At 41.1% G+C, this 27,829-nt stretch overlaps 1 protein-coding gene across 1 annotated transcript in view; it reads left to right on the top strand.

Annotated features, from left to right (window-relative positions):
- The window catches only part of Pcca (propionyl-CoA carboxylase subunit alpha), a 291,408-nt gene that overhangs the window by 24,522 nt on the left and 239,057 nt on the right, over positions 1 to 27,829 (top strand). Inside the window, exons 3-6 of the mRNA XM_057785910.1 lie at positions 4,071 to 4,118; positions 4,215 to 4,283; positions 23,068 to 23,181; positions 24,881 to 24,934. Of these exons, the coding sequence (XP_057641893.1) occupies positions 4,071 to 4,118; positions 4,215 to 4,283; positions 23,068 to 23,181; positions 24,881 to 24,934 (285 nt within the window). The remainder of the gene's footprint in view (positions 1 to 4,070; positions 4,119 to 4,214; positions 4,284 to 23,067; positions 23,182 to 24,880; positions 24,935 to 27,829) is intronic.

Below are 27,829 nucleotides of genomic sequence, written 5' to 3'. Positions count from 1 at the left end.
GATCAAGCCCCTGTTTCTACTTTTCACTGTGCTGGTGTTGCGGGTGCCCAAGTGGCAACGCCCAGGCGTTTTTGTGGGTGTTAGAGATTTGAACTCAGGTCTTCAAGTTTGCACGTGGTTCTTTACCATCTGAGCCTTCCTCCTAGCCCCGATTTCTTCCTTACTCATCATTGTATTAGGGACTCATATCAGGCCAAAATTAAGGTAGGAGAAATTTATTTTTTAATAAGAATGCATCTATTTGTATAAGCATGCACGGTCAAGTATTTGTCCTTGTTTGAGATGTGGTCTGATCATGTAGCCCCGGGGTGGCCTTAGATGCGAGATCCTCTTTCCTTACCTTTCTCAGTGGTGGAATTACAGGCGTGTGCAGCCCTGCTTGTCCCTACAAAGATTTAAGTTTTAACATGTCAACTTATTTCATGTATATTCATTGAAATAAGGATTTAATCTGAGGGTGCTTTGTTTGGAAGAGAGCAGGAAGTTTGAGTGGCCCCAAGTTAGTGTGGGCCAGCGCCATGTGAGGGTGTCTTCATAAGCTTGACCTCAGGTGGCATTTATGACGCAGCCTAGAGCGCCTGCATTGTCATACTCACGGCAGTCACGGCGTTCTCTGACATCAACGCTGTGTAGGATTCGGACCTTCCCACTAGTTCCCGTTGTCCGGCGGGGGGTTGTGGCTGCTCAGAAGCATCCAGTGGCTGTCTAGAGCCGTTCCTCATGGAGTACTCAGGAGACCTGACAAGCTCGTTCCTTCTCATGGTCTCTGAATGAAGAGATGTGCAGTGGTGGCCTAGAGTCCTGGTAGCAATTGGTGAAGCCCAAAGAACAGAAGGAAAGAAGGAAAGGCATAGAGAGGATGAATAAGAAGAGCTTCGAAGCCGGGCGGTGGTGGCGAACACCTTTATCCCAGCACTCAGGAGGTAGACGCAGGTGGATCTCTGTGAGTTTGAGGCCAGCCTGGTCCACAGAGTGAGTTCCAGGACCCAGGACAGCTGGGGCTGTTACACAGAGGAACCCTGTCTTGAAAAACCAACGCCCCCCCCCCCCCAAGAAAACCAAACAAAAAATAAAACAAACAAAACCTTCGGGGAAACTTTGTGCCATTCCTCGTGCAGCTTCAGAGCGGCCCACAGCTGCCCCTCTTCTGGCCCCCAGAAGCCCCTCTGTCTTCAGGTCCTGGGTTTTAGTTGTGCGTTGCTCTTTCTCTTCAGAGTGCTGCTTTCGCCGTGGTCCTCTACATATAACATAACGTCTTTGCTCCTTAAATGGCATTGAGTCCTTTCCTTAGCTGGTGTTTTAGTCTCATGAAGCTCCCTATTTTATCAAATGCATAGGCTAAACTAAAAATCCCTTGTAGCTTTTTGGGGTGACTCTTTTTCTTTAGTGTGCCTGCCTTTATCCACCCTAGTCATGCTGCCACTGCTGTACCCAGTATCCTGGACACAGCTTCAGCCTAGCACCTGCCCTGTTGGCTGTCTTCGTGCTGTGCTGCTTATCAGTTGGTGCCCATTGCTGGTGCAGAGGGGGAGGTCAGCCTTAGCTTACTCCTGTGTGGAACATTCTGGAAGAAGGCGATCTGGAAGAATGCCTTTGGGGCGGGGACAGGGCTTATCTTCAGTGCTTTAGAATTTCTGAGGAGGCTGGAGCACCTGTTGCTATTGCACAGGACCGGGTTCAGTTCCCCACATCCCAGAACTATCTGTGACTCCACTTGCAGGGGATCTGAAACCCTCCTCTGACCTCTACAGGTACCAGTCCCACACATGCATGTACATACATATGCATTCAGAGAAAACATTCATACACATAAAATACATAAATTAAAAAAAAGTTTTTGAGGCATATAATTTATGTGTATAATTTATTTAAAAGAAAATTTATGACTGGAAGGTTGATGTGATGATCCATATTGAATTTGTACAGTTTATGAGTATAGAAATGCAAATATTGATTTTCACACAGTTTTCTTACTGCTTAGTTTGGCGTGAGTGCTGTAGGACTGAGTACTGTAAGGGTCTGAGGAAATGCTGAAGGAGACCCCAGACTCAAATAGTATGTAAAAGCAAAGGGCGTTTATTAATATTCCAGCATTTGCAGGGCCATTCACCTGTGCAAAATGGTGCCGACCCTGAGATGAGTATGCAGGCACCTTTCAGGCACAGCGAGGGACAGTCAGGTCATCTCATATGTAATTAGTTAAGCCAGCAGCAGTTACATTGGTATATTTTTAATTGGTTGAGCTTTAGTCTTTATCATTTTGAGACATTCTTGCACAAGCTTGGGCAAGTCTGGACATGATTCAGAAGGGGGCTGCTGAATTTGTCCTTGAGACACTGTGAGGCTGGCTTAGGCCTTCTGTGTTTCTCTCCCTAGACCCAGAATGGAAGGGCAGTGTGGATAAACAGCCCTTTGTTGGGAGAGACACTTGCTTTGCCCTTCTCAGAGACCTGAAACCTAAATTCAGTTGTGAGAGTGGGAGAGTTTAACCCCTTCAATAGCAGTCAGTAGCGCTAACCCTCTTTGAGAGTGCTTACCTTCAGGCTTCTGTCGCCCTCTCATGCTCCAGTGGGAGGTGCTTCCGTGATCTTTGCTCTGTTTCCTGGGAATCCAGGGTAGGAGAACATGCGGAATTGTTGGTTTCCATCCTGGGCAACTCCAGACTGACTTAGAGTCACTGTGGAACAGGAAGTAAGAGGGACTTTTACTGTGTCTTTATGATTTGATAATACTTTATACTACATATCTGTGCCAACGGTTGCTTAGCCTGTAACTAACAGCCGTGATCCGACACTTCTACCGGATGAGTCTGTGTGATGCTGGTTAACCGTGACTGTTTCAAGTGCACCATATTTCGACACTTCTACCAGATGAGTCTGTGTGATGCTGGTTAAACGTGACTGTTTCAAGTGCACCATATTTCTTTGGAAATACGTACTGTTTAACAGGAATTTATTGTGACCTCACAATATGAGGCCTGGGTGAGTGGATTCTGTGATCAAGACTGGCTCAGGTTTCATTAAGTTGAGAGTTTACCAGTTAACCAGCAAGGATGGTCTCAGGCTACCTAGGAGAATAAGCCATGTGTGTTAAATCAAGACTTCTGAAGTTTTTCCAGTTTTGAGATTTTAAGCTTTCCAAATGTAGACTAAAACAGTGTCTTTCCTAAGATACAAGAATACACTCTATTTTATTTTTATGTGTATGAGTGTTTACCTACATGTGTGTATGTTTACATTGTGCCTGGTGCCCAAAGAAGTCAGAAAAGGGTGTTGGGTCCCCTGGCACTGGAGTTATGAATGGTTGGGAGCTGTCATGTGGGTGCTGAGAACTGAGGCTGGGTCCTCTGTAAAAACAGCAAGTGCTGAGAGTTGAATCCAGAACTTTGTAATATAGTAGGCATGTTTCTCTGTGGCAACCAGTATAGTTTGGTTATTTAAATAATTTAACCTAGTCAATTGATGCTTTAACCAAGTTATTATAGGACCAAAGCCTACCAGATTTCTGTGGGACAATGGTCTGTACTCTGTCACTTGTATTTTAAATAAATGCTGATTGGCCAGTAGCCAAGCAGGAAGTATAGGCACCGGGCAGGAAGTAGAGGCAGGGTGACCAGGCAGGAAATATGGGTAGGGAAATAAGAATTCTGGGAAGAGAAAAGATTCAGTCTGCAGTTGTCATTCAGATACAGAGGAAGCAAGATGTGACTGCCTTGCTGAAAAAGGTACCAAGCCATGTGGCTAACACAGACAAGTAATATGGGCTAATATAAGTTATAAGAGTTAATAAGAAGCCTGAACTGATAGGCCAATCAGTTTATAATTAATGTAGACCTCCGTGTGATTATTTGGAACTGAACGGCTGTGGGACCTGGTGGGACAGAAAACTCAGTCAACACCAGATGAATTTAATTGATTTCTGGTTGTAAATGAACATATTATATATAGTATTTAATATTACTCTAGAGAGTAATTGTTTACTAGAAACATGCATTTATTGTTAGTTGTGGAAAAATCTTGTTTTTTTTAAACTAAGAGTAACAATCAATTTTCTTTTTTGTCTCTTGTCAGACTTTTGATAAAATTCTCATTGCTAACAGAGGAGAAATTGCATGTAGGGTGAGTATAATTTGAATTATTTTTTATTTTTCTCTGAAATGGATTAAAGCCCCTTTGCATATAGATCTCGGTTAACTTATGATGTGTTTTGACTAGGTTATTAAAACTTGCAAGAAGATGGGCATCAAGACAGTTGCCATTCACAGTGATGTTGACGCCAGTTCTGTGAGTATATTTTTACTTAGTTTCAGGCAGGACTTAATTTGGTTCCATCAGGCTAGAAATGAAAGGATATTTGCTTTATTTTTCCGTCACTTGCAAAAGGTGTATTCAATTTTAAAAACTATTTAATTGTTCACTGTTAACACAAACACAATGGAAGTATTATAATGTCTTAACTATCCCTGCCCCCTTCAAGCTGCAGACCAAGGTGGCCAGGCTTACTGCTGATCAGCAAATAGATTAAAACCAAGCACAAGACAGTTGGCAGATGGATGGGCTGTTTGCACAGTGCCCCTTATGAACATCTCCCAGCATAGTTCCAGGATGGCTAAGGGAATGCTGCCGTTGTCTAATCTTTCCTAAAGGCACTAATGCGTTCAGCAGAAAGTTTGATAAATGAGAGATAGGCTGATGCTAATTGGATCTGAACAAAAGGAGGTATGGCATAAAGCGGTGAATGGTGTGTAATTTTAGGTGGCGTCTTTAACACAGCAGGCCTTTTCTAGCAGCAATGAACTATGAGTGAGTAGGAAGAAATCCCATGGGAAAAGAGGGCAGAGTGTTAGAACTTCGTGGACTGAGATGTGAGTAGCTGTACTTTTAAGTCACTGGTTTTTGTCCTTTTGCTCTATTTTTGATGTCACTTTAGTAGTTTAGTAATGAACTTAGTAGAAAGATCCTTTAAAGTGTAGTGGTTTTAAAAATGTGTTCTATTCGAAACTATTACTCATTCTGTCTTATTGTAACTTCCTTTTCAAAAATCTAGATGAAAGAATTGCAAACTAATTTGCTGAAAATAAATGTTAGCTACATAATTTTTTTGATGGTTGTGTTCAAAATATCTTCTAATAAAAAGCAGTTAAATTGGTTTTGTATATATAGTTTGATTTGAAAAAAAATTGATCCTTATTCCTTGCTAATTTTTAAAAACTTGATGATTTCAGTAGTAATAATTTTCATTTCTCATATGGTAATAATGAGATAATGTGAGAACTGCTACTTTATTATTTTTTAAAGATTTATTTTTAGCCGGGTGATGGTGGCGCACGCCTTTAATCCCAGCACTTGGGAGGCAGAGGCAGGCAGATCTCTGTGAGTTCGAGACTAACCTGGTCTACAGAGCTAGTTCCAGGACAGGCTCCAAAGCCACAGAGAAACCCTGTCTCGAAAAAAAACCAAAAAAAAAAATTTATTTTTATTTTATATATATTAGTATTTGCTTGCATGTGTGTTTGTGCAATGCTTCTATGTAGGCAGAGACTGCTCGTTCTTTTTCCCCCTGCCTTACAGACCTGAATAATCACATAGAAACTGTATTAATTACAACACTGTTTGAATAATGACTCTAACATATTCCTAGCCAGTGCTTACATCTTAAATTAACCCATTTCTATCAATCTGTGTATAGCCACGAGGCTGTGGCCTACCGGTAAGGTTCCTAAGGTTCCTAAGGTCCTTTTCCTTTGGCAGTTACCTGGTGTCTCCCTGACTCCGCCTACTCTCTCTTTCTATCCCTTCCAGTCTGGCTATATTCTGCCCTGCCATAGGCCAAAACAGCTTTATTCATTAGCCAATAAAAGCAAGGCATATACAGAAGGACATCCCACATCACCCTTACATGACAGTGAATGGCATCAGAATTCTGGGAACTGGAGTTGTAGATGGGTGGGAACTGTGATGTGGGTGTTGGGAACTGTACCTTGGTTCTCTGCAAGAGCAGCAAGTGCTCTTAATTACTGAGCTAGCTCCGTCCATGCTCAATATATTCTTCAAAATTCTCTCTCTCTCTCTCTCTCTCTCTCTCTTTCTCTCTCTCTCTCGTTACAAATCTCATGTAGCCTAGGTTGTACTCAGACTCTGTAATTGAATTGAAGATAACCCTGTACTTCTGATTCTCTTGTCTCCTACACCCAAGTGTTGAGATTATAGGCATGTGCCCCAATTCCAAGTTCATTGCATGTTGGGTATCAAACCCAGGGCTTTGTGCCTGCTAGCCAAACACCTATCATCTGAATTATATAAATTCTCTTGCTTTCTTTGTGAGGCAGAAGCTAACTGAAAACATCCTTGAGTTGACTGTCTGTTAGTTTGGAGGACACTGCTTTGTAGTTTTCCTATCTTTGGTCAGTATTAAAATATCTTAGTAGGGAGGGTGGGATGAAGTACCCCTTTAATTCTTGCATTTGGGAGACAGAGGCAGGTGGATCTCTGTGAGTTCAAGGTCAGTGTGGTCTGCAGAGTGAGTTCCAGGACAGCCAGGAACTATACAGAGAACTTGAAAAACAAAAACAAAACAAAATAAAACAAAAAATTGGTTATCTTGGCCTCATGGATTGAAAAGTCTTCTGTTTTGCAGGGAACACGTGTAAAGCGTTGGCACTCTTTAATTAAAGTGTTTGTATGATTCATCTATGAGGCCTGGATCTAGTTTCTCTGTGGGTATTTGTTCTTTGACTGCCGATGCTCTGTTGTTATTTTCTAGTCAATATTTGAATTTGTTTGTGTCTAGGAATCTGTCCACTTCGTCTGTTTTGTAGTTCATTGGTATGAAGTTGTTTATGGTATTTCTTTGTTAGTGTTTTATTTCCGTGAGGGGTGTGGTAATAGCTCCATTTTCATTCCTGATTTTAGATGTTTGAGTCTTGTTTTCTTCTTTGCTTGATTATTCTGTTTAAACGGCAGCAACACAGTACCATAAATGAGCTGGCTTATACACAATAGAAAATTACCTTTATAATTGTAGAGATTAGAAAGTCAAGGTAAGGGACCTGGAAAGTTTGGCCGTTGGTGTGGGTCTCCTTCCTAATTTTTAGGAATTGCCCTCATAAAGAGATGAAGGTTTTTAGCTGTGCCCTCACATGCGGAGGGGCTGGGGACTTTTTTGATGCATCTGTTGAGGTTGGTCATCTCATTCTCATGACCTTAACTATGACTACTTAATAGCATTTCAGACATGCTAGGTAATGTACTAAGACAAGAGCTATAGAATGGTGGACAATGAAGGCAAAATAAGCTTGAGTTTCTAGTCTGTAAACTGTGATTTGAACTTAACATCAAAGTTTTAAGACCTAAATGAGGACTTCCAGATTTTATATCAGAAAACTAAATATTTTAAATGCTAATCATTTCTAAGTTATTTTGTATGTTTTTCATTTTAAACCCTAGTGAACACAGTATTTTTGTTTTGAAATTGAACAAAGCATTAATATGGGAGGAAGGATGGCCTGGAGCCATGGTTCTTAACCTTCCTAACACAGCCGCCCTCTAATACAGTTAGTTCCTCATGCTGTGACCCCACCATAAAAGTATTTCTGTTGCTACCTCAAATCTATAATTTAGCTATTGTTATGAATTTTAATGTAAATATCTGTGTCTTCAGGTGGTCTTAGGTGACCCTGTAAAAGGGTTTTTTGACCCCCAAAGGGATCTTGGCCCACAGGTTGAGAACTGTTGTCCTAGCAGGGTCCTAGGAAAGTTGACTGGGAGAGCATGTTCTACAGCCGGGTAAGCTAGGGCCTCTTGTTAGCACAAGAGGAGACAGGTCTGCATAAACACACTGGTTCTTAGCAGAGGCTACTTTGGTATTTTGAGAGAATTTCTTGATGTACTAATGAGGGCTTCATCACTATTTTGCTAACTTACAAGGCAAGGAAGGAACATGTCAGCACTGTTAGTTTCTAGTTTACTGTGATTTTAGAACTTTTTAATTGTTTTAGTGACTAGTAGTTTCCCTGGTTTGGTGAGCAGTGCAGAGACCGTTTAGAGACGATCATATTTGTGTTCCAGATGCTCTCAGGTAGCATCCATTCATTCTTTATATTTTAAGTAAATGCTAAGATCAAAATATTTTTTCACATAAAGGAATAAAATATTTTTATTAAACCACTAAAGTTAGAAATTAATTTTTTAAATGAAAGGATTTAATCAAGATTAAATTTAAAAGGTGAAGACTCTTCATTTCAACAAGGAAAATGATTCTGTGCTTCAACCCTTGGCCATATTTTTTCTATACTTCCATTTCATTGCTTTGTGTACAGTCATGCTGAATTTAAATGAGCAATATCTGATATTTATAGCTTTGAAACAGGACCCTAAAATCAGGAAACTATTCGTGGTGACTCACATCTTTCCCAAGCAGCCTGCTGTTTAAAGTGTGATTCCTGGTGGGTGCTTGAGTTTCAGCCTTAGGATTCCATAATGAGATGGAGTGGTGTTTCTTGGGAGTACTCTGGGGTGATTGACAGTCCAGTGAGGGAGTCATCACTCTTTGAGCCCACCCTTGATAATACTCCCCGGCTGGCTTGGGTGGACCGGAGGACAGATAGGACATCATGATGCCCGAGTAATTAGTGTATGCTGGTTCCAGCTGAACAAACCGGAGGGTAATGATCAGGTAAATGGAACTGGAATACATTAACATAGACTGTGGTGTAGGAAACCTGAGGGAAACACTTACCATTCAAGGAAGTTGTTGGAATAGCTTTTTTTTTTCATTTATTTAAATATATATCATTGTGAAGTAATATATCTATATCTTGGTTAGCTCATCTCTAGTTTTACTTTAGGTATCTACCAAGATTAATATAATTGAAATGTAACAAGCACAATCATTTTCCCCCTTTATAGATGATTTCAGAATATTTCTCATCATTTCAAACTGGACAAGAGTTAGAGTTTTTTCTTTTTCTTGAACTCTTCTGTAGTTCAAGAAAACCTTGACACTCACAGAATTTCCTGCCTCAGCCTCTCTATTCGCTAGAATTTCAGGCTTGGGAGCTACCAGTATTGTTCCTAAGGTGATATAGTTAAGTAGCATATTCTTTTTACATACATTTATTATTACATTAAATTAATTATTAATTTGTGTATGATTGTTTTGCCTACATGTATGTTTGCACCACGTGTATGCTTGGTGTCCACAAGGGCCACAAAAAGGTATTGGAGCTCCTGAAACTTGAATCATACAGACAATTGTGCCATTTTGTGGTTGCTGGGAATTGAACCCAGCTTCTTTGGAAGAGAAGCCAATGCTTAACAGCTGAGTCCTCTCTCCAGGCCTGGTGCCTGCACCATATTAGGCGTGTGGTCAGAGGATGCCTTGCAGGAGTCTCTTCTCCCCACTGCCCTGTGGGGTGTAGGAATTGAACTCTGGGCATCAGAACTGGTATCAAGTCTCTTTACTTACTGGATTATTTTGCCAGCCCTGTAAGAAATACATTCTAAGTTGCCTTGACTACTAAAGGATATGTTAAGATATTGGCCATTGTGTTCCATATTTTCCAGTTGGACTTTGTAGGTCATAACACTTCCTAATGTTTAGACCCAAAGATTATTCTGAGTATTTATCAGTATTAAACAGATGTTTATAACTGACATCCTTCAGTGAAGAGTTTGCATCGGAAAGCCCCGGAAGCTGCTCTAGTGCTGCACAGGGAGGGAAGGCAGGACTCGGTTCAATCGACTTAGGTTAGTTCTTGCACTTAGGTGATCAGTCGGAAGGCTGTTAACATATTTTGGTGGGGGGTGGCAGTAAGGACTTTGGAATGAGGTTTTATTGTGTTGTCTGAGCTTCTGGGCTGAAGTGATCCTTCAACCTCAACATTCTGAGTAGCTGGGACTATTACAGTCTAGGACCTCTGGGTCTAGTGAATCAAGGGATTTTTAAATGGCATAGTTGCTTAAAAACTTGTTGTTCACTTTTCTCATAAAACTTAGCCATTAGTCTCCTTTTAAGATCAGGAATATACTGTATATACTTATGCAAATTTGAAACACTAGACCTTTCAATAAAGAACTAATCAGGAGAAAGAATGCATTTGAAATGTTTAGACATTTTTTTCTTTTCTGCTATTATTGTCTTTAGAAAAACTTATTCTGCAGAAACATTATACTCTCTCAATTTTAAATGTTTTGATTATCTTGGCTTAGCTAAATTACTTCCTCTACATTTCAGGGCAAAATGGAATAGGATAGGATCCCTGGCAGGAATTTGTTCACATTAATACGGCTCATCAGAGGCATTCTGTTTAATTGGAGATCCTGCAGGACAGTGGCAGGAGACGGAAGAGAGTTACAGCGTTAGCAATGGCCCGTCTGGGAGCTGCGCACTGATCAAGGTGCTGGAGTGTTAGCGGTGGGGGTGATGGGAATTATGACGATTATGACATGTAAGCATGTCTGTGCGAACCGGACAGGCAATGAGTTAATCAAGAAGTATATTAAATGGCTCCCATGCTGATTCATTATTATCTACCATAGTGCCTGTCACGTTGTGTATTTAAAAAATACAATTATTGCTGAATTCACTATGTATGTGAGCTGAATTCAGCTATCACTCTCTTATTTTTCAACAAAATAACCTCAATTTGCTTTGTGCATATAAAAATAGAGAATTGTGTCAATTGTGTTGGCTTTGTGGGTTGCATTTTAACGTAGCTGCCCCTCCCTTTAGTGTGCTAGAGTACATCTCTAATTTCAGAGTCTTTTAAGAATTTGCTTAGCCTTCTCTTCTGTTTTTTCTTTTTAAGATGGTGTTTTTTTTTTGTTTGTTGTTTTTGTTGCTTAGCCTCTTAGATTCATCATGAGTACTTTGGCTTATTTGCTACTGCATAAATGACTTGGGTTCAAAACTAAAATTCACGTGTCTTTATTTTTCAAGATGAAAAATAATTCAAGCTTTTCAGAGAGCAATTAATATTTAATACACGAAGCTATGGAAAAATCAAAGCAGTAATTTTTTTCAGCCATGAAAACACTTTAACGTCAGATGGGGGTGGGCCCCCTTTGCTGTGGTGGGTGGTCTTCTTTATGCCAGGTAAACCCATTCTGTGCCCAGCATGCTTAGAGACATCTGTCATGAAACTATCAGTTAGAAATGTACAGATTTTGAGGAAATGGAGCTAATAAATTGAGCTCCTTTAGAAAATAAATTGAAATGCAGCGTAAGTCCATAAGCAAACGGTATCTATCTGTAGACAAATTTATAGTGACGCTGTACAGATGAACACACAGTCTTTCAAAAATTTTCAACACTGGCAAATTTAATAAAACTTTGTTCCAAACTGTGTCCTTTATTTATTAACGTAATTAAGGCAACATTATGGCTAACGAAGTGTTATCCTGTGGGCCGTTGTTATTAAAGTCCATTAGATAGTGGTCAGCAGCAACAGAAGTCAGACTTGCAACGAACACTCTCCCTTGGGAGCTGTGAGCTTAGCAGACTAAATTGTCACAACCCAGCACAGCAGCTTAAATGGTTGATGGCTTAAACCCCCTGGTGTGAAGGGTAAACCAGTCATCGGGTGAAGAAGGACTGTGACTTTATTCAGGAGTTGGGCAGAAATTGCATCTGGACAGGAGAAAAACCTTGGTATTAATATCTTCACATATGGATTATTAGATGTATTTATATATTTATGTACCTGGCCATCTCACAGAACATTTCAGCGTCTCTTCTTTCTCGTGCTGGAAGCTGAACCCAAGGCTTCACAAATGCTCAACAAATGCTCTTGGAGCAACATGTCCTGAGCTCACCAGATTTTAAATAAACAAAACCCCAAAGAGAGACTTACAACATTTTACTCCTTTGTTCCTAAATTTTCAGTATATACAAAAGGACAAAATTATTATTCCTGTTATTATCCCATAACCCGAACAGCAAAGTTGCAGCTCCATAGCCCAGCAGGGCACCAGCCTTGCTCTTCTGTTTGCTATACCAATGCGCTTTAGCAGCAGAAATTCTTGTTAATAAAAAGTTAAGAAGGTCTTGGGACAAACCCTCCCATTATTATAAAAGGCAGATTTCCAAAAGCACTTTCTGCAGGTCGAAAGAAGTGGGAGCTGGGATGCGACTCAGTGGTTGGGTTTGCCTAGCTAGAACAAGACACCCTGAGTTTGATCCCTGGAAATATACACACACAGTGAATTTGAATGACATAGTTATAGTAAACATATTTATTTTAATGTTGTTATACCTTGTGATGTGAAATAGTACTGAATCATGGATTCATCTTTCTCCGAGCATCTATTTAAGGAGGACTGGAAGTACTACCTCTTGGAAAAAGTATTCCAGTATTAGCGTCTCAGTATCAAAGTAAAAAGTTTATATGACAATCTGGAGAGATGTATAGAAATAACAGAATGTTTATACTTTCACTCATGAAAAATTAATGTGTTTGAAAGTTTGCCAGACTGGCAAAATTAGTTTCTTTTGGACTATTTTATTTGTTGCTGAATTTCTTAGTCTTTTATTTGTTGCTGAATTTCTTAGTGGTTTTCTTAGTCTGCAGTGTGGTCTGGAATTTTGGTCTCTGGGCTTTATTTGTAGTGAAGGTTTAAAACACCCCCTTTCGTCACCTCCCCACCCCTCGCTTCCTGTTCTTTGCTTTCCTCTTTCCTGGTTTTTCTCTCATCCTTGCTCTGTCCCCTGCCCCTTCTCCTAAACCCCCGAGGATGGTTAACGAAACAACAAACTCAGTTCTCCGAGGAGCAGTGCCCTAGTGGCTGCAGTTGGCATTGTGCACTGCAGATCCGGGCCTGGAGCTTAGGATCATGTTTGTGGACACGTGTGGCAAACAGTCACAAAAATTGCTTCTGCTTTTTGACTCTAATCGCTGTAGGAGCCGAAACAGTGGGCAGCTCCACCTTAGCCTGTTGCTCCTTCCCCATTCTAAGGGCCTCTTGCGTTTGGCATTTCCTGCTTCTGAAGAAGCTGCTTATAGTTGGTTGCTCATTGTTATGTGATTTTCTTATTTTGACTCCATTTGCCATTTACTTCTGCTCATCCGCCATCCTGCTTTCTGTAGACTTCATTCGTTGCTGTTCGTTTCAGGTGTGAGCTCACTGTGCCAGCCCTCTTTCATGCTGCATTGTACGCAAGTCTGTGAAGTCCAAAGAAAATGGCCGATCACGCGATTGTGTTTTTGCTCAGTATCAAAGATCAGTTTGTAAAAGCTGTGCATTTGGAATTAAACTTGTAATGAAATTACTCACAAGACTTTCTGAGGGCTAGTCTGTGTGCTTTGCCCCTTTGGACTCGACTCTCCTGATCTCCAGTTGCTCAGTTCCCTTTCTGCCTATCCATGCTGCTTCTCTGTGGCCCTCATGGTGGATGCCTGACTGGAGCAGCAAAGGAGAAGTATAGTTGTCTGGAGATAGTTATGGCAGACTTGCATCTGATGCTTTATCTGAATGAAGCCCATAGTATAAAGAGTTTAGAGGAGCTGGGGCAGGAGAGCTTTCTAAAAGCAAGAACCTCATGTGTCTAAGAAGGAAGTGTTAAGTTGACAACTGAGTGTTGAGTTCTTCTGTCAGTCAATCATAGGGTGATTCTCAGCCTATGCCCTATTCCCCAAATGGATATTAGGTATCAAATAAAGAAGCCTTTATAATTAAATCTAGGCAAGCATCTTCCACGAACTATTGTAATTAAGTGTTATAGATCCCGAGGCTGTACTGATATGGCTCAGCTGGAATGCTTTCTGAGCAGTAAGGGGATTTGGTTTCAAAACTACACAAACCACTTGTAAGGTTCCGTGTGTAGATGGCCCTTGGCATTTCATAGTTGTCTTACACACTTTGATTTCACAGTTTTGTAAAAGCAATGCAGATTCAGTAGAGACCCTCATTCTGGTTCTGAATTTGGATGTTTTCCCAGGCTTGTTGTATGTAGGATGAGCCTTTTCCCCCTCCTTTGATACTTGATAGTGGCAGAAACCGGAGCTTTGATTAGCCCTGAAATCAGGAGGGAAAAGAACCAACACTCCCTAGTTTATAAAAAGTTAAGCTAGGATGTTCTGTATGTCAGATATTGCTATGGTTTGGACTAGAAGTGTTCTCAAAGGAACTGGTGAGAAGGGTTCGTCCACTTGCAACTGTTCTAAGGGTGTAGAAACTTTTCAGAGGTGGGACCTGGTGGGAGGTTTTCCTGTCACTGGGGAATCTGTCATTAAGGGAGGAATACTCCCTAGCCCCTTCTTTTCCTTTCTTCTTTCAGTCCTGGCCAGGAGATAACAATTAGTTTCATGATATACTCCCCGCCATATATCCCACCACAGACACAAAGTAGTGGGCCTGTCGATCATAGATTGAAGCTTCCAAAATTGTGAGTCTTGGTTATCCTTTACTCTTATGAAGTGGATTCACCTCAGGTATCATTTATAGTAATTTATACAAAGCTGACGGAGTACTGAACATTTTTCCTCTCCTTTTTTTTGTTTTTGAGACATAGTCACATATACCCCAGATTATCCTTGTATTCACTATATAGCACAGGATGACCTTAAACTTCTGATCCAGCTGTCTCTGCCTTTCAAGTGCTGGTATTATAAGCATGTGCCATCATGCCCGCTTGTGCAGTGCTGGGGACCTAACCCAGGGTTTTGTGCGGGCACACTACAAACTGAGCTACATGGCTAGTCCTTTAAATGTGGGTGTATGTGTGTGTCCTAGTGTGGATGGAGGTCAGATCACAGCTTTGGGGGGAGTGGTATCATTCATTTACAATGTATTTACTGCTATGTAATTCATCATAAATGGAGAAACATTTGTAATTCTTCCTCTCAATAAGCTATATTTTCACACACCAATTTTATTTATTAATTTGTTTTTTGATAGTTTCATATTAGCATTTTTGTTAATTGAAAAAAATTGTAGCTCATGATTAAAGAGCCCTTTTCCTTTTTAGTGTGTGTGCATCAGGGCAAGATTTTTATTTGGTATATAATTTCCACTACATTAAATATGTTTCCATCAGAGTGTACCATTTGAATGCTCTTTTATCTGGCCCTGTTGGTGAGTACCATAGAAATAATACAAAGGGAATTGACTGTAGGTTTTGTTGTTTATTTACTTGAGGCAGGTTCTCTCAATGTAGCTCTGGCTGGCCTAGAACTCACTATGTAGACCAGGCTGGCCTTGAATTGATGGAGATCTGCCTGCTTCTGCCTCTTGAGTATTATGTTCTGGCAAAGAATCTGGATGTTTTCTGTTCATGTCCTGAAAATTTGAGTTGAATTCAGAAGTATGAGTGAATTTGTAAGTGGAGTTTTTCTTTCTCACAGTTGCTCTCAAATAATCACACAGAGGCTTAATATTACTAATAAAAACTCCACCAATAGCTCAGGTTCATTACTAACTAGCTCTTACAACTTAAATTAACCCATTTCTATTAATCTATGTATTGCCTTGTGGCTCGTGGCTTTACCTGTCCTCTAGCATGCCTTACTTCCTGGGCAGCTGGCCAGCTGGTGTCTCCTGCTCTCTCTGTGTCTGGCTGGTGACCCTGATTTGCCCTTCTCCTTCCCATCATCTTTAGTTTGGTCACCTTGCCTATACTTCCTGCCTGGCTACTGGTCAGTCAGTGTTTTATTAAAGCAATTTTAATGATAAATCTTTACAGTGTACAAGAGGATTATTCCACAGTGTTTCCCCCTTTTTGTCTAATTAAAAGGGAAGGGTTGAACTTTTACATAGTAAGATTATATACAATAAAACCAAAGTAAGATTATATACAATAAAAGCCGTTATCAAGTAAGAATTACATTTACAATAGCCAATCCATTTGTATTTGGCAAAATTAGAGAAAATAGTTAATTATCTACCTTATCTTGGTGAGTCTAAAGTTTTGTATCTAGTTTACTTTTTGTTATAACTAAGAAAAACCATAACTATCCAGTCTTCAACTCCATCAGAGACCGCAGAAGGGTAAATGTTACCTAGTTATAGTGACAACAATCAGGCTACCTGAACAGTCACACAAAGTTATTCTGTAACATTGGAGCATCCAACTCTGACCTATAGACCTTGTATAGCTGACAGACTTTCCTGTGAGGCAGGGACTTTTGAAGGACTGTCCTACCTTGTCTTGGAAAAGTTCACCAGTTGTCTTTCTTGTGTTATATTTGCAAGAAGACTTGGTTTAAGTTCCCCAGCACCCACATGGAAGCTCACCACCATCTTGAACTCATGTCCAGTGGAGCTGATGCCCTCCTCCAGCTCTGTGTGCTTCAGATACTCTGGTAGTGCATAGATACACATGTAGGCAAAAGATACTTATACATAAAATAAAAATAAATCTCTAAAAATATAATGAACTATGTTGTTTGTCAGGGGTGGCATAACACACAGGCTGTGGCATGGTCCTACTCTCTGCTGTGAGAGTATTTTGCATGTACACGTTACATCACTGTGATCTAGTATCTGAGTTCATGCCCCAGGTTCACAAATATCAGGAATGGAGGTACAAAACTGTAATCCCAGCACTCGGAAGTGGAGCCAAGAGGGTCAGAGGTTCAAGGCTATCTTTGGCTGCATCACCAGTCTTATCTTATGCAGATAAGGTCTTATCTCAAAAGACCTTATCTCAAAAACAAACAAAAAACCTGCTAATATAACAATTTTAAAAATGAAAACATATAGCCGGGCGGTGGTGGCGCACGCCTTTAATCCCAGCACTCGGGAGGCAGAGGCAGGCGGATCTCTGTGAGTTCGAGACCAGCCTGGTCTACAAGAGCTAGTTCCAGGACAGGCTCCAAAGCCACAGAGAAACCCTGTCTCGAAAAAAAAAAAAAGAAAACATATTTTCTCCATTAGAATGCAGTCAGAAGGTTTTCTGCACTGACAGTCCCAGGAGACCCTGCCTGGTGTTCCAGTTTATCTCTGTGAAGACTAGTCTTTGTTGTGCCTGGTGTTCCAGTTTATCTCTGTGAAGACTATTCTTTGTTGTGCCTGGTGTTACAGCTTATCTCTGTGAAGACTAGTCTTCAATGTGCCTGGTGTTACAGCTTATCTCTGTGGAAAACTGGTCTTCATTGTTATTTCCCACTTCACACTTGCCTTCATCCCAGGAAGATTACCTTCTGTTTTCATTATAGTATTGGTTTTGTCTGTCTCTGAGATCCAGGGAGGTCTGATCTGTCAGGTTCCATCTTGGTCACTGGGGATATCTCATTTGGTTATTCACACAAACACCCGGTGGTTGTGTGGTCCACGTCTGATCCCAGTACTCTGTGTATGGTGATTGTAGAAGACTTCTGACATAACACACACACTTGATCATGCACATGTTTGACAGCTTGGCCCCAGTTCTTTCACAAGAGTCACTAGTGCATGCACAACACTGGGTGTCCTTCCTGGATCTCTAGTTGTCTTGGGCTTCTCTGACCCCACTGACCAATTCCAACTTATTCCATTTTCTTCTACTATCATTGACCCCTCTTATTTGTCTTAAAAACCTGTCTTGTCTTTTGCTTCATAGATAAGAGACTACTCCTGAGACCAACCCCTTTAATAACACTGCCTGCACTTGTTCCTTGCCCTGTCCTTGTTTGGTGTGCACATACATTCCTTTGTCTGTCTTTCCTTTAGTACTTCTGGTTAAACTGGTGTGGGAGGTGAGTTCCATCCCTCTTCCCTCTCCTGCTCTTTTTGTTTTACTCCATATCCCAGGTGTTCTTAGTTCCTTATTTACAGAGTTTCCTTCTCAAGATTTCCTAAGTTAAACAAAAGAAAATGAACCCAAACCATATCCCAGCTTCGCTCTGCTTCTTCCAACTCTTACACCAGGCACCAGTGCCCATCCCAACCCTATCATTCCTTGTCCATCTGTTTCCTCTTTGCTGTATCCCACAGTTCTTTTCATTGTCTCCTGAGTACCCACCAACTTGACAGACATGCCCTTTGCTCAGGTTTTGCTTGGAAATTTAATGTCTACTGCTCTTTCTCCACACCTCTCTTTTTTTCCCCCAATATGTCTACAAAGAGCCTGATACCTTTATTCCTGCTTTTTGTCCCTCCATCATCAGCAGTGTGTCCCTGCATCCCTGCAAGACAGACTTTGTAAAACAAAAGCAACAATAAACAACCCAGTGTTGAATCTGCTTCCTGATCGATCCATATAAGCAGGCTGTAGAAAATGGGCCAGGGGACTGCAGAGAAGGCTCAGTGATTAAAAGCACTGATTGTTCTTCCAGAAGACCAGGTTTGAGTCCCAGCACTCACATGGTGGCTCTCAACCATCTGTAATTCTAGCTCCAGGGGATCTGACATCCTCTTCTGGTCTCTGTGGACACTGCATGTACATTGAATATGAGAATACATGCAGGCAAACCATTGCCATACTTAAACTAAAAAAAAAAAGTGGGCCAGAAATTTGGCAGCTGTTTTGTTCTTGTTTTTTTTTATTTTTTCCAGACAGGGTTTCTCTGTGTAGCCCCGGCCATGTTTGAGTTAGAGTTGGTGGATCCTGATGTCTGGTTGAATTGGGTGAGCCTTGCTGGTCAGGCAAGAATTCCATCTAGTCTCCATTTTGTCAGTGTGCTGGTATTGAGGGGATATTCTGCCTTGAAGGTCATCACGTGGAAGACTGTTGTGGACTGTCTGAGTAACTGTGTACAGAAGTGTTGCTGTCTCACCTTGTCTGTTGTGGACTGTCTGAGTAACTGTGTACAGAAGTGTTGCTGTCTCACCTTGTCTGTTGTGGACTGTCTGAGTAACTGTGTACAGATGTGTTGCTGTCTCATCTTGTCTGTCTATGGCACCTGATTGGTTAATAAAAAGCTGAATAGCCAGTATTGAGGGAGGAGGTACAGGCAGAACTTATCAGCGGGGAGAGTAAGTAGGAGGAGGAATTTAGGCTGGAGGGTGGTACGGAGGGGGAAGAAAGCGAGATGCCAGGAGCCAGCCAGCCAGACTTGGGAGAAGCAGGAAGGTAGGGCATATAGAATGGAAAAAAAGTAAAAAGTCCTGAGGCAAAATGTAGATGAATAGAAACAGGTTAAATTAAGGTAAAAATGCTATTGGGACAAGCCTAAGCTGTCCATTCATAATTAATAAGTCTCCATGTCTTTATTTGGGCAGCCCAAAGAAAACCCCAACTACAGAAGACACATGCATTGCTTATTGGTGGCCATTCTCTCAGAGTCAGATCTTGCTGAGAGCTGTTTTGGAGTACTACAGACATGAAGTGTCTCCCTGTCTCAGACTGTACTAGTTTGAAGGTATTGAGAACGCCTATTCAGACCGTCACACTTTATGCAAAATATACTACTGGCCTAGTTTTTTTTTTTTTTTTTTAACACTAAAGTACAGATTTCTTGATAAACATAGGTGTAATTGGATTATTTTCAGCATCTCATTGGTTGATTTTTTTTTAATTAAGTCAAAGTTTTAAAATGTAGGCACCAGTCTTAACGTGTCTATCTCTACACATTTAAGTGATTAGATGTGTGTGTGTGTGTGTGTGTGTGAGAGAGAGAGAGAGAGAGAGAGAGAGAGAGAGAGAGAGAGAGATTGATTCTGGGGACTGAACCCAAACCAAGGCCTCATGTATGCTAGACAAGCATAGTTTTATCTTCAAAGACAATGGGAAGATGATTCTTTTCAGTTCTGTAAGTTTAAAAATACACTCTTGACCCCAGCACTTACTACTTAGGAAATAATAGGCTGACCTAAGCAACTCTCCTACAAAGAATTAAAAAAAAATTAAAAGTATAAAATTGTATGTGCTTGAATACAAACCAACATTCTCCTTTGAAAAGTAACTTGGTTTACGGGATATGGGGGCAGTCTTAGCACCAACATGTTCTTTTTAAACCATAGCAAATCTTGCTGGATTAATTTGCCTCCAGGTAAGTCTGTGATTGCTGTAGTTTTTCTTTTCTATTAAATTATTTTAAAGTTTTTTTTTCAAGATGTTGAAGTTTTTGAAACATAAAAGCTTTGGTAAATGAAGTCTCTTCAAAATGGTATAGGTGCTTCTACAGTTGAATCAAAGGAGGCACCTCATGTACTGAGCACAGTAGCAAAAACATTCAAATGAACTTCCCTCCCTCCCTCCCTCCCTCCCTCCCTCCCTCTCTCCCTCCCTCCCTCCCTTCCTTCTCTCCCTCCCTCCCTCCCTCCCTCCCTCCCTCCCTCCCTCCCTCCCTCCCTCCCTCCCTCCCTCCTCCCTCCTTCCCTCTCTCCCTTCCTTTCTTTCTTTCTTTCTTTCTTTCTTTCTTTCTTTCTTTCTTTCTTTCTTTCTTTCTTTCTTTCTTTCTTTCTTTCTTTCTTTCTTTCTTTCTTTCTTTCTTTCTTTCTTTCTTTCTTTCTTTCTTTCTTTCGGCAGGTTTTCTCTGTGTAGCCCTACCTGTCCTGTCCTGAAACTTGCTATGTAGACCAGGCTGACCTCAGACTCAGAGATTCACCTGCCTCTGCCTTCTGGTTCTGGAATTAAAGGTGCACACCACCACACCTGGCTCAAATGGAGTTTCAAAAGCTTTTTTAAAACAAGATCTCACTATATAGCTGGGAAATTCCCTATGTAAACCATGCTGGCCTCAGACTTACAGAGATCTGCCTTTCTCTGCCTCTTAAGTGCTGTGATTTAAGACGTGTGCCACCATGTCTGGCTCCAGTTTCAAAAGTTTTTAAAACTAGGGTTTTAAAATTAGGATTAGGGTTAGAAACATTTCTAGACCACTTTATTACTGTCTCTATGATAAATAAGATGGAAGGGTTCTAGATGTTTTTCTTTTTAGATAACTTTGCTCATCTGTTCTGACCCCATGCTAGACTGAAGGTTTGTTGGGATGCGTTTCCCTGTGTAGTGCAATTTATTTCTGAGAAACAGAAGTGCTCCCTTTTAGACAGTGTGTGTGCAGCCCTTGTCTGTCAAGTCCTTGCCGTTTTGACCTGCTCAGGATGTGTGGTGTATTGGAGTGTTTATTCGAACAATACACGTCAGCAGCAGTAACGTGTTAGTTACTTATGTTAGTTAGTAATGTTTACCAGGGGTCTGTGAAATGCGCAGACGCATGTGTTTTATGGTAAAGAATAACAGAAAAGGAAGGTTATATATGCAACATCATGGAAGGTGAAGACAAGACGATTCAGGGAGTCAGAGTACCATCAGAGCCCCCAATTTCCCTTATTTGTGTGTGTTTATTATAGAAATTTGGGGCACATATATATCTTTTAATTTCCTTTCCACCATATGCATGCCACTTTCTAGACCCATTTTTTTTAGGCTGAGATGGTATTTTTTGGGTGTAGCTACTCTTTGACTGCAAAGACAATGACTTATTGTTGTAGCATTTTTCTTTTTTCCTTCAAAGACAATAGCTTTACCATTTAATAATGCAGGTTATTCAATTATTCCCATTCTGAACTTTTAGCACATAACGTATTAGGAGATTTAAAAGAGAATTTAAGACACAATCTTTCTCTTGTATATCAAGTTTTGTAGAAGGGATACATGTCATAAGAACGTAGCTGATGAAGACTTTAAAATGAGGTTCTTAGGTCAAGTGTGATTCAGTGCCAGTTTTTGTGAGAGTTCAGATTAAAGGAGGGTCATCCAGTGTGAGTGCCCAGGGAAGACTCAGCACGTGATGAGAGAAATATGTCATATAAAGTAGTAAGTGCGCGTTTAACTTCAGCAGCTTCCCTCAGTTGGCTAATGCATTCTTTCTAAAGGATCAGTAAGTATTTTTCCTTTACAAAAAACAAACAAAAGGCACAGCCTTAATGACAACAACAAAGTTGATAATATCAGGATCTGAAATGGTCTGAGAGCAGTAGAGAAACATGAGGGTGAGAACAAGCAAAGATAAGCAAAGGGAGAGAGCCTGCTTTAAATGAAGGAATACGTAAAAGCTCCTTTCAAGCAAGGCTACCTTTCCTTGTAGTTTGTGCCATAAAGGAGAGTGTGTGGTTGAGTGTTTTGTATTAAGATATTGATCTGTAACCTCCTTGAGCCGGTTATCATTTATCATTTAATATGCAATGATATTTTTTACTTAATTGGAAAATTTTATTGAATTGAATTCTGATCTTTTTAAAAGGCAGCTGTGTAAGTTTTCAGATCTCATCTCAAAAAGTAGTTTTTAAAAATTAGTTCAGAACTAAGGCTTATGACTTAGAGACACCCGAGTGTTTTCTACTGTAGATCCTCCTCCTTCTCTCTCAGTGAAGAAGTGGATCATAAATGTTTATACCCAGTTGTATGTATCTGCCTTTCAAAATGATTATAATCTGATGGTGAATTTCTTAAGCTGTAAGATTATTAGAAGATTCTAGTTCAAAAGCATAGTATGTTCAATGAAAAGAGAAAAGATTTCTTTTGAGATTAAGCAGTTCATATTTCACTGTTGAACGCCTACCTAGTCTCTCAGCAAAAACATGGACTAAAATTCTGTAGCGTGAGTTGTCTTAAAGGTGGAAAGCTCATGCCTGAATTTGAGTAGCCTGAGCACTTACTACACACGTCATTTTTTTTAGGACTAAATGTAAAATGGACAAGGCTCGAACGTGAGGGCATTTAAATGCTTCTCAGAATTTTCTGGTTCACGTGATATGATATTGAACTCTTTAGTTCTGGGCTTTAATTTGAGCCTGGTGCCGACCTGATGCTGTGTAGGGACACTCATTGCGTCCCTCCATTCACGCCTCTAATTACCTCACTTCCTGGGGAGCTTGCCCAGACCTGGGCATGAATGTGCCAGCTATTAGAATCTGGGGCTTCTCTGTTCCATGTAGTGAGGTAGTTTTTGATATCAGATTTATGCACGGATGAACCGAGGAGGGGAGGGAGGTGTATCACAGAAATTGTTTGCTCAGACAGTGGGTGAGGCATGCGGAATTAATGGAGTCATGGCTAATACAGACCCTGAGCCTTTTCGTTGCAGAGTTATTTTAGCGGATATTTGTGAAGAAATTCACTTCCATGCGTAACTGTGTTTGTGTCTGCTTATGGGTGGTTGTAATTCTTTCTACAGAGCATCTGCTAACACAGGATTTGTCTCCTTAGGTTCATGTGAAAATGGCGGACGAGGCTGTCTGTGTTGGCCCAGCTCCCACCAGTAAAAGCTACCTCAACATGGATGCCATCATGGAAGCCATTAGGAAAACCAGGGCCCAAGCTGTGAGTCTGAATGAACCTGTCTTCCGCAGCTGTTTCCTATGCAGTGCGCAGAGAGCTGGAGTGTGTGTTGGAGAACTCCAGAGAGAGTGACGAGACGCTGTTGCAGTAGTTTGTGTCTCGTGAGTTAAATGTGGCCGGATTCACTCCTGGAAATCAAAGGCTTCGCAGCATCTGGCAGTGCTGGTGGCTGCGGCTGCAGGTGGCTGCCGGGCTCAGCTCTCACACCAGGGAGCGGCTTCAGTTCAGTTCCACATTTGCCAGCAAGAAAGAAATCCCAATTAGTTCTGAGCATTAACCCTTTCAGTGTAATAAGAGCATTAAAAACAAAAACAAGAAACCCCCAAAGATCCCAACCTCCTGTTCTGAAAAGACTGTTTAAATTTCAATTTAGTCATTTAAAAATTGTCCACAGTCATTTGCATTGCTAGAAATAAAAACAGTGTATTTGCTAATTATCTCAGTTTGTTAGTGTCAACAAAATGCTAATCCTTTCCATTGGTAAATCCTCTCCCCCACCCTAATTTTGGCCGGATGGAGAGGGATCCAAGGAAAAAACTAATTTCTGACATCAGTTAGAGTAATTTTTGATTTTTGTTTTTAACCAGAGGACCAACTATACATTTAATATTAAAACAGAGTTATTGCCATAGCTGGATGGAAGCAGACAGCAACTGGCTCTGCTCGTTTCTATAGAAAGAAATGCTTAAACAAAGCCCTGTTCTACATATCGTATTAGCACTTAACAGAAGTGCAACTTGTGATGTTTTAACTGTTGCTTGTCAGAACACAGCATTCTCTATTCAAATGGAATGATGGAGTGAAGGTCTCTTCCTATTGGGCAGTGTTTAAGTTACTCTGTCCCACGCCACTTGATTCTCAAGCGTCAGATTTGTCCCTGTTTGAGGCTCAGACTCTGGCTCCTCAGGAACCCATCTTTCCTTTCAGCAGAAGTATTTTACTAGGGATTGCTCCAGCGCTGACTGCTGTTGTGGCTTGGGGCTGGCGGGTTAGAGTGTACGCTGTTGCCTGTGGGGAGAAAGCACAGAGGAATGTGATGGCCAGACTGGGAGTGGGGGAAGAGTAGATACCAAAAGAAAAATAGTGTAGAAGTTGAAGCAGACCTCCATTTGAGTGCAGTTGACAGAGGCTCTGGGAGTGTTAGAACACCTTCTGCTATTGGGGATAAGGTGTACTAAGTGGCTTAGAGCTTGGGCTCATCATTCATTCATTCATTCATTCATTCATTCATTCATTCAGGCAGGGTCTCTCTACATAGCCTTGGCTGTTCTGGAACTCACTGTGTAGACCAGGCTGGCCTCTGTTTCCCGAGTGCCACCGTACCTGACAAATGTGGGCTCTGGAGAACTGTCGTTGTGGAGGTTTTCATCTATTTTGTCCGAAGTTTGTAGATCATAACTCTGTGTCCCACAAGCCCTTGTGAAGTTCTCTAAGCCTGTGGACCAGCCGTAGGAAAAGTCAAGTGAGTTTCTGGATAACGCAGACAAGTGCAGCTGGGCAGGACAGAGACACAGAGACACGATGCCATTGTGGCCTGCCTGGAGAGAGAACAAAGGAAAAGTGCAATAGAACCAGTCTGTGAGGAAGTCACCTTCAACCGTGCAGAATACTGAGTATCCTGTGGCTCAGGCGGATTTACAACATGATAACGTTACAAGAACCTTTTCTTTTCATCCCTAAGGTACACCCAGGTTACGGATTCCTGTCAGAAAACAAAGAGTTTGCAAGGAGTTTGGTAAGTCTATAACAAGACAGAAATGATTGCCCTATTTCAGAAAGCAGTGTAGAGATATGGACTCCTGAACTATAGAATTCTGATTGATTTACTGACTCTTTGATAATTGTTAGAAGTGAATGTTTTCATTCTGTAATCTAGGTCCTGATAGTAATTAAAACAATGGAAAAGAGCTGGGCAGTGGTGTTGCACACCTGTAGTCCCAGCACTCGGGAGAGGCAGAGGCAGATGGATCTCTGTGGGTTCAAGGCCAGCCTATTGCAAGTTGCAGCACAGCCAGGGCTACACAGAATAACTTTTTTTTTTTTTTCTGAGACACAAAGTAGAATTAAAGTCACCTGTTTCAATCAATTTGTTACTCTATTTGACCTTTGAATTTTAAAATTAAAAATTTCAGATTTTAAGTGTGGGACTGGAGAGAAGTCCCGGTGGTTAAGAGCGTATGCTACTGTTGCAGAAGACCCACCCACATTTGTTTACTGAAACCCACGCTGGGCGACTTAACCTCCTGTACTAAGAAGAGCAGGCTGCACCCTACCGCCCGGGGAAGCTCATATCCAAATAACCACACAGAAACTGTATTGATTAAATCACTGCCTGGCCCATTATCTCTAGCCTCTTATTGGCTAACTCTCACATATTAGTTTAACCCATCTCCATTAATGTGTATCACCACTTGACTGTGGCTTACCATCCGTCTCGGGCAGGAGAACCATGGCGTCTGCCTGACTCTGCTCTTCTTCCCAGTATCCAATTCTGTCTTTCCCGTCTTCTAAGTTTCTGACCTATCAAAAGGCCAAGGCAGTTTCTTTATTTAACCAATGAAAGCAACATAAATACAGAAGGAGCTCCTACACCATCTCCCCTTTTCTGTTTAAACAAAAAGGAAGGCTTTAACTTTAACATGGTAAAATCACATATAACAAAACAGTTATCAAGCAAGAATTACAATTACAATATTTATATCTATTTTATCTTTTATCATAACAAAGGAAAAGTATAACTATTCTTCAACTCCGTCAAAGACTCCAGAAGGATATAATATTACCTAAGTAAACAAGAAATAAGCAACTTCCAAAACTCTAAACATGACAGAGACATCTTGCTGCCTGTACAGTCACCCAAAGTTATTTTGTACTGTTGGGGCATCCATCTTCAGGCTACAGGCCCATAGTATCCAGCAGACTTGTTTTCTTTTCTCTTTCTTTCTTTCTTTCTTTCTTTCTTTCTTTCTTTCTTTCTTTTTTTTTTCCTGTTTTTTCGAGACTGGGTTTCTCTGTAGCTTTGGAGCCTGTCCTGGAACTAGCTCTTGTAGACCAGGCTGGCCTCGAACTCACAGAGATCCGCCTGCCTCTGCCTCCCAAGTGCTGAGATTAAAGGCATGTGCCACCACTGCCTGGAAGCATCCTGCTTTTTATAAATAAAATTTTATTCAAACCCACTCATGCCTATTCATTTATATATTTGTCTCTGGCTGCTTTTGTCCTGGAACAACAGAGATCAGTGGCCTGCCCAGCCCCAAAATATATGTCATATAGCCCTTTTAAAAGTTGGAAATTCCAGGCATAGATGAATGCTTGAACTCAGTAAAAGTTAAATGATATGGCCAGTGTGATGGTCATTGTCTTAGTTAATGTTTCTATTGCTGTGATCAAACACTATGACGACAAAGCAAGTTGGGAGGAAAGGGTTTATCAGGCTCACACTTCAGCATTGGGGTTTATCGCTGAAGGAAGTCAGGACAGGAACACAAACAGGGCAGGATCCTGGAGTTTAGGAGCTGAAGCAGAGGCCATGGAGGATGCTTCTTACTGGCTTGCTTGCGAGGGCTTGCGCAGCCCCACCTTCTTATAGAACCCAGGTGTGGCAAGCTTTCTGGTCAGACTTTCTTGAACCGTCAGCCCACAAATAATGACTTGGAGACTTATAATTAATTATGAAAGCTTGGCCTTAGCTTAGACTTTCTTCCAGCTAACTCTTATAATGCAACCTGTCTATATTAACTCACATTCTGCCATATGGCTCTTTAACCTCTGTTCTGTACTGTATGTCCAGCTTCTTCAGAGTCTCTGGGGAAATCCATGCACCTATATTCTTTCTCCTTTTCCTCTCTCTCTCTCTGTCTGGAAGTCCTGTCTAGCTATTGGCCATTCGCCTTTTTATTGCACCAATCACAGCAATACATCATCACACAGTGTACAAATACCCCACAGCACCCAGGAATGAGCACTCGCCCTGGGCTGGGCCTCCTCCATTGACCACTAAATGAGAAAATACCTTACAGCTGGGTCTCATTTAGACATTCCCTCAACTGAGGCTCCTTCCTCTGATGACTCTAGTTTATGGCAAGGTGACACACAAAATCAGCCAGGAGAACCAACTTCTGGTCAACCTGACACACAAAGATATCACTACTGTGCCATATCCCTTCCTTTCTTATTCATCCCCAAGATCTCACATTAAAATGATCAATAATTCTTAAAAATCCCACAGTCTTTATCAATTCATACTTATTAAAATCTCAGTCTCTTTAAAATTCCAACCTCTTTTAAAAGTTTAAGTCTTTCAGCTGTGGGCTCCTTTAAAAATAAAAATTACTTTCTTCAAGAGGGAAGAACTAGGGTACTGTCACAATCTGAAGCAAATCAAACTCCAACCGTATAAATAACCCAGTATCTAATTATCTGGGATTCACTTGTGACCTTTTGAACTCCTCCTTGGGTCGCTTCTCTAGCTTTGCCGTACATTTTTTCCTCTAGTCTCCGGCTGGCTCCACTCCACTGCTGCTACGGTTCTTGGTGGTCTTCCTGTGGTTCTAGCATCTCCAAAATACTGGGATCCTTTGCTGCAACTGAGCTGCACTTTTACCAATAGCCTCTCATAGCCTCTCTTCAT

The sequence above is a fragment of the Chionomys nivalis genome, chromosome 12 (assembly GCF_950005125.1).
Source record: "Chionomys nivalis chromosome 12, mChiNiv1.1, whole genome shotgun sequence".
NCBI lineage: Eukaryota > Metazoa > Chordata > Mammalia > Rodentia > Cricetidae > Chionomys > Chionomys nivalis.
Note: the sequence above shows the minus strand (reverse complement) of the source record. Positions and strands in the feature narration are given on the sequence as shown.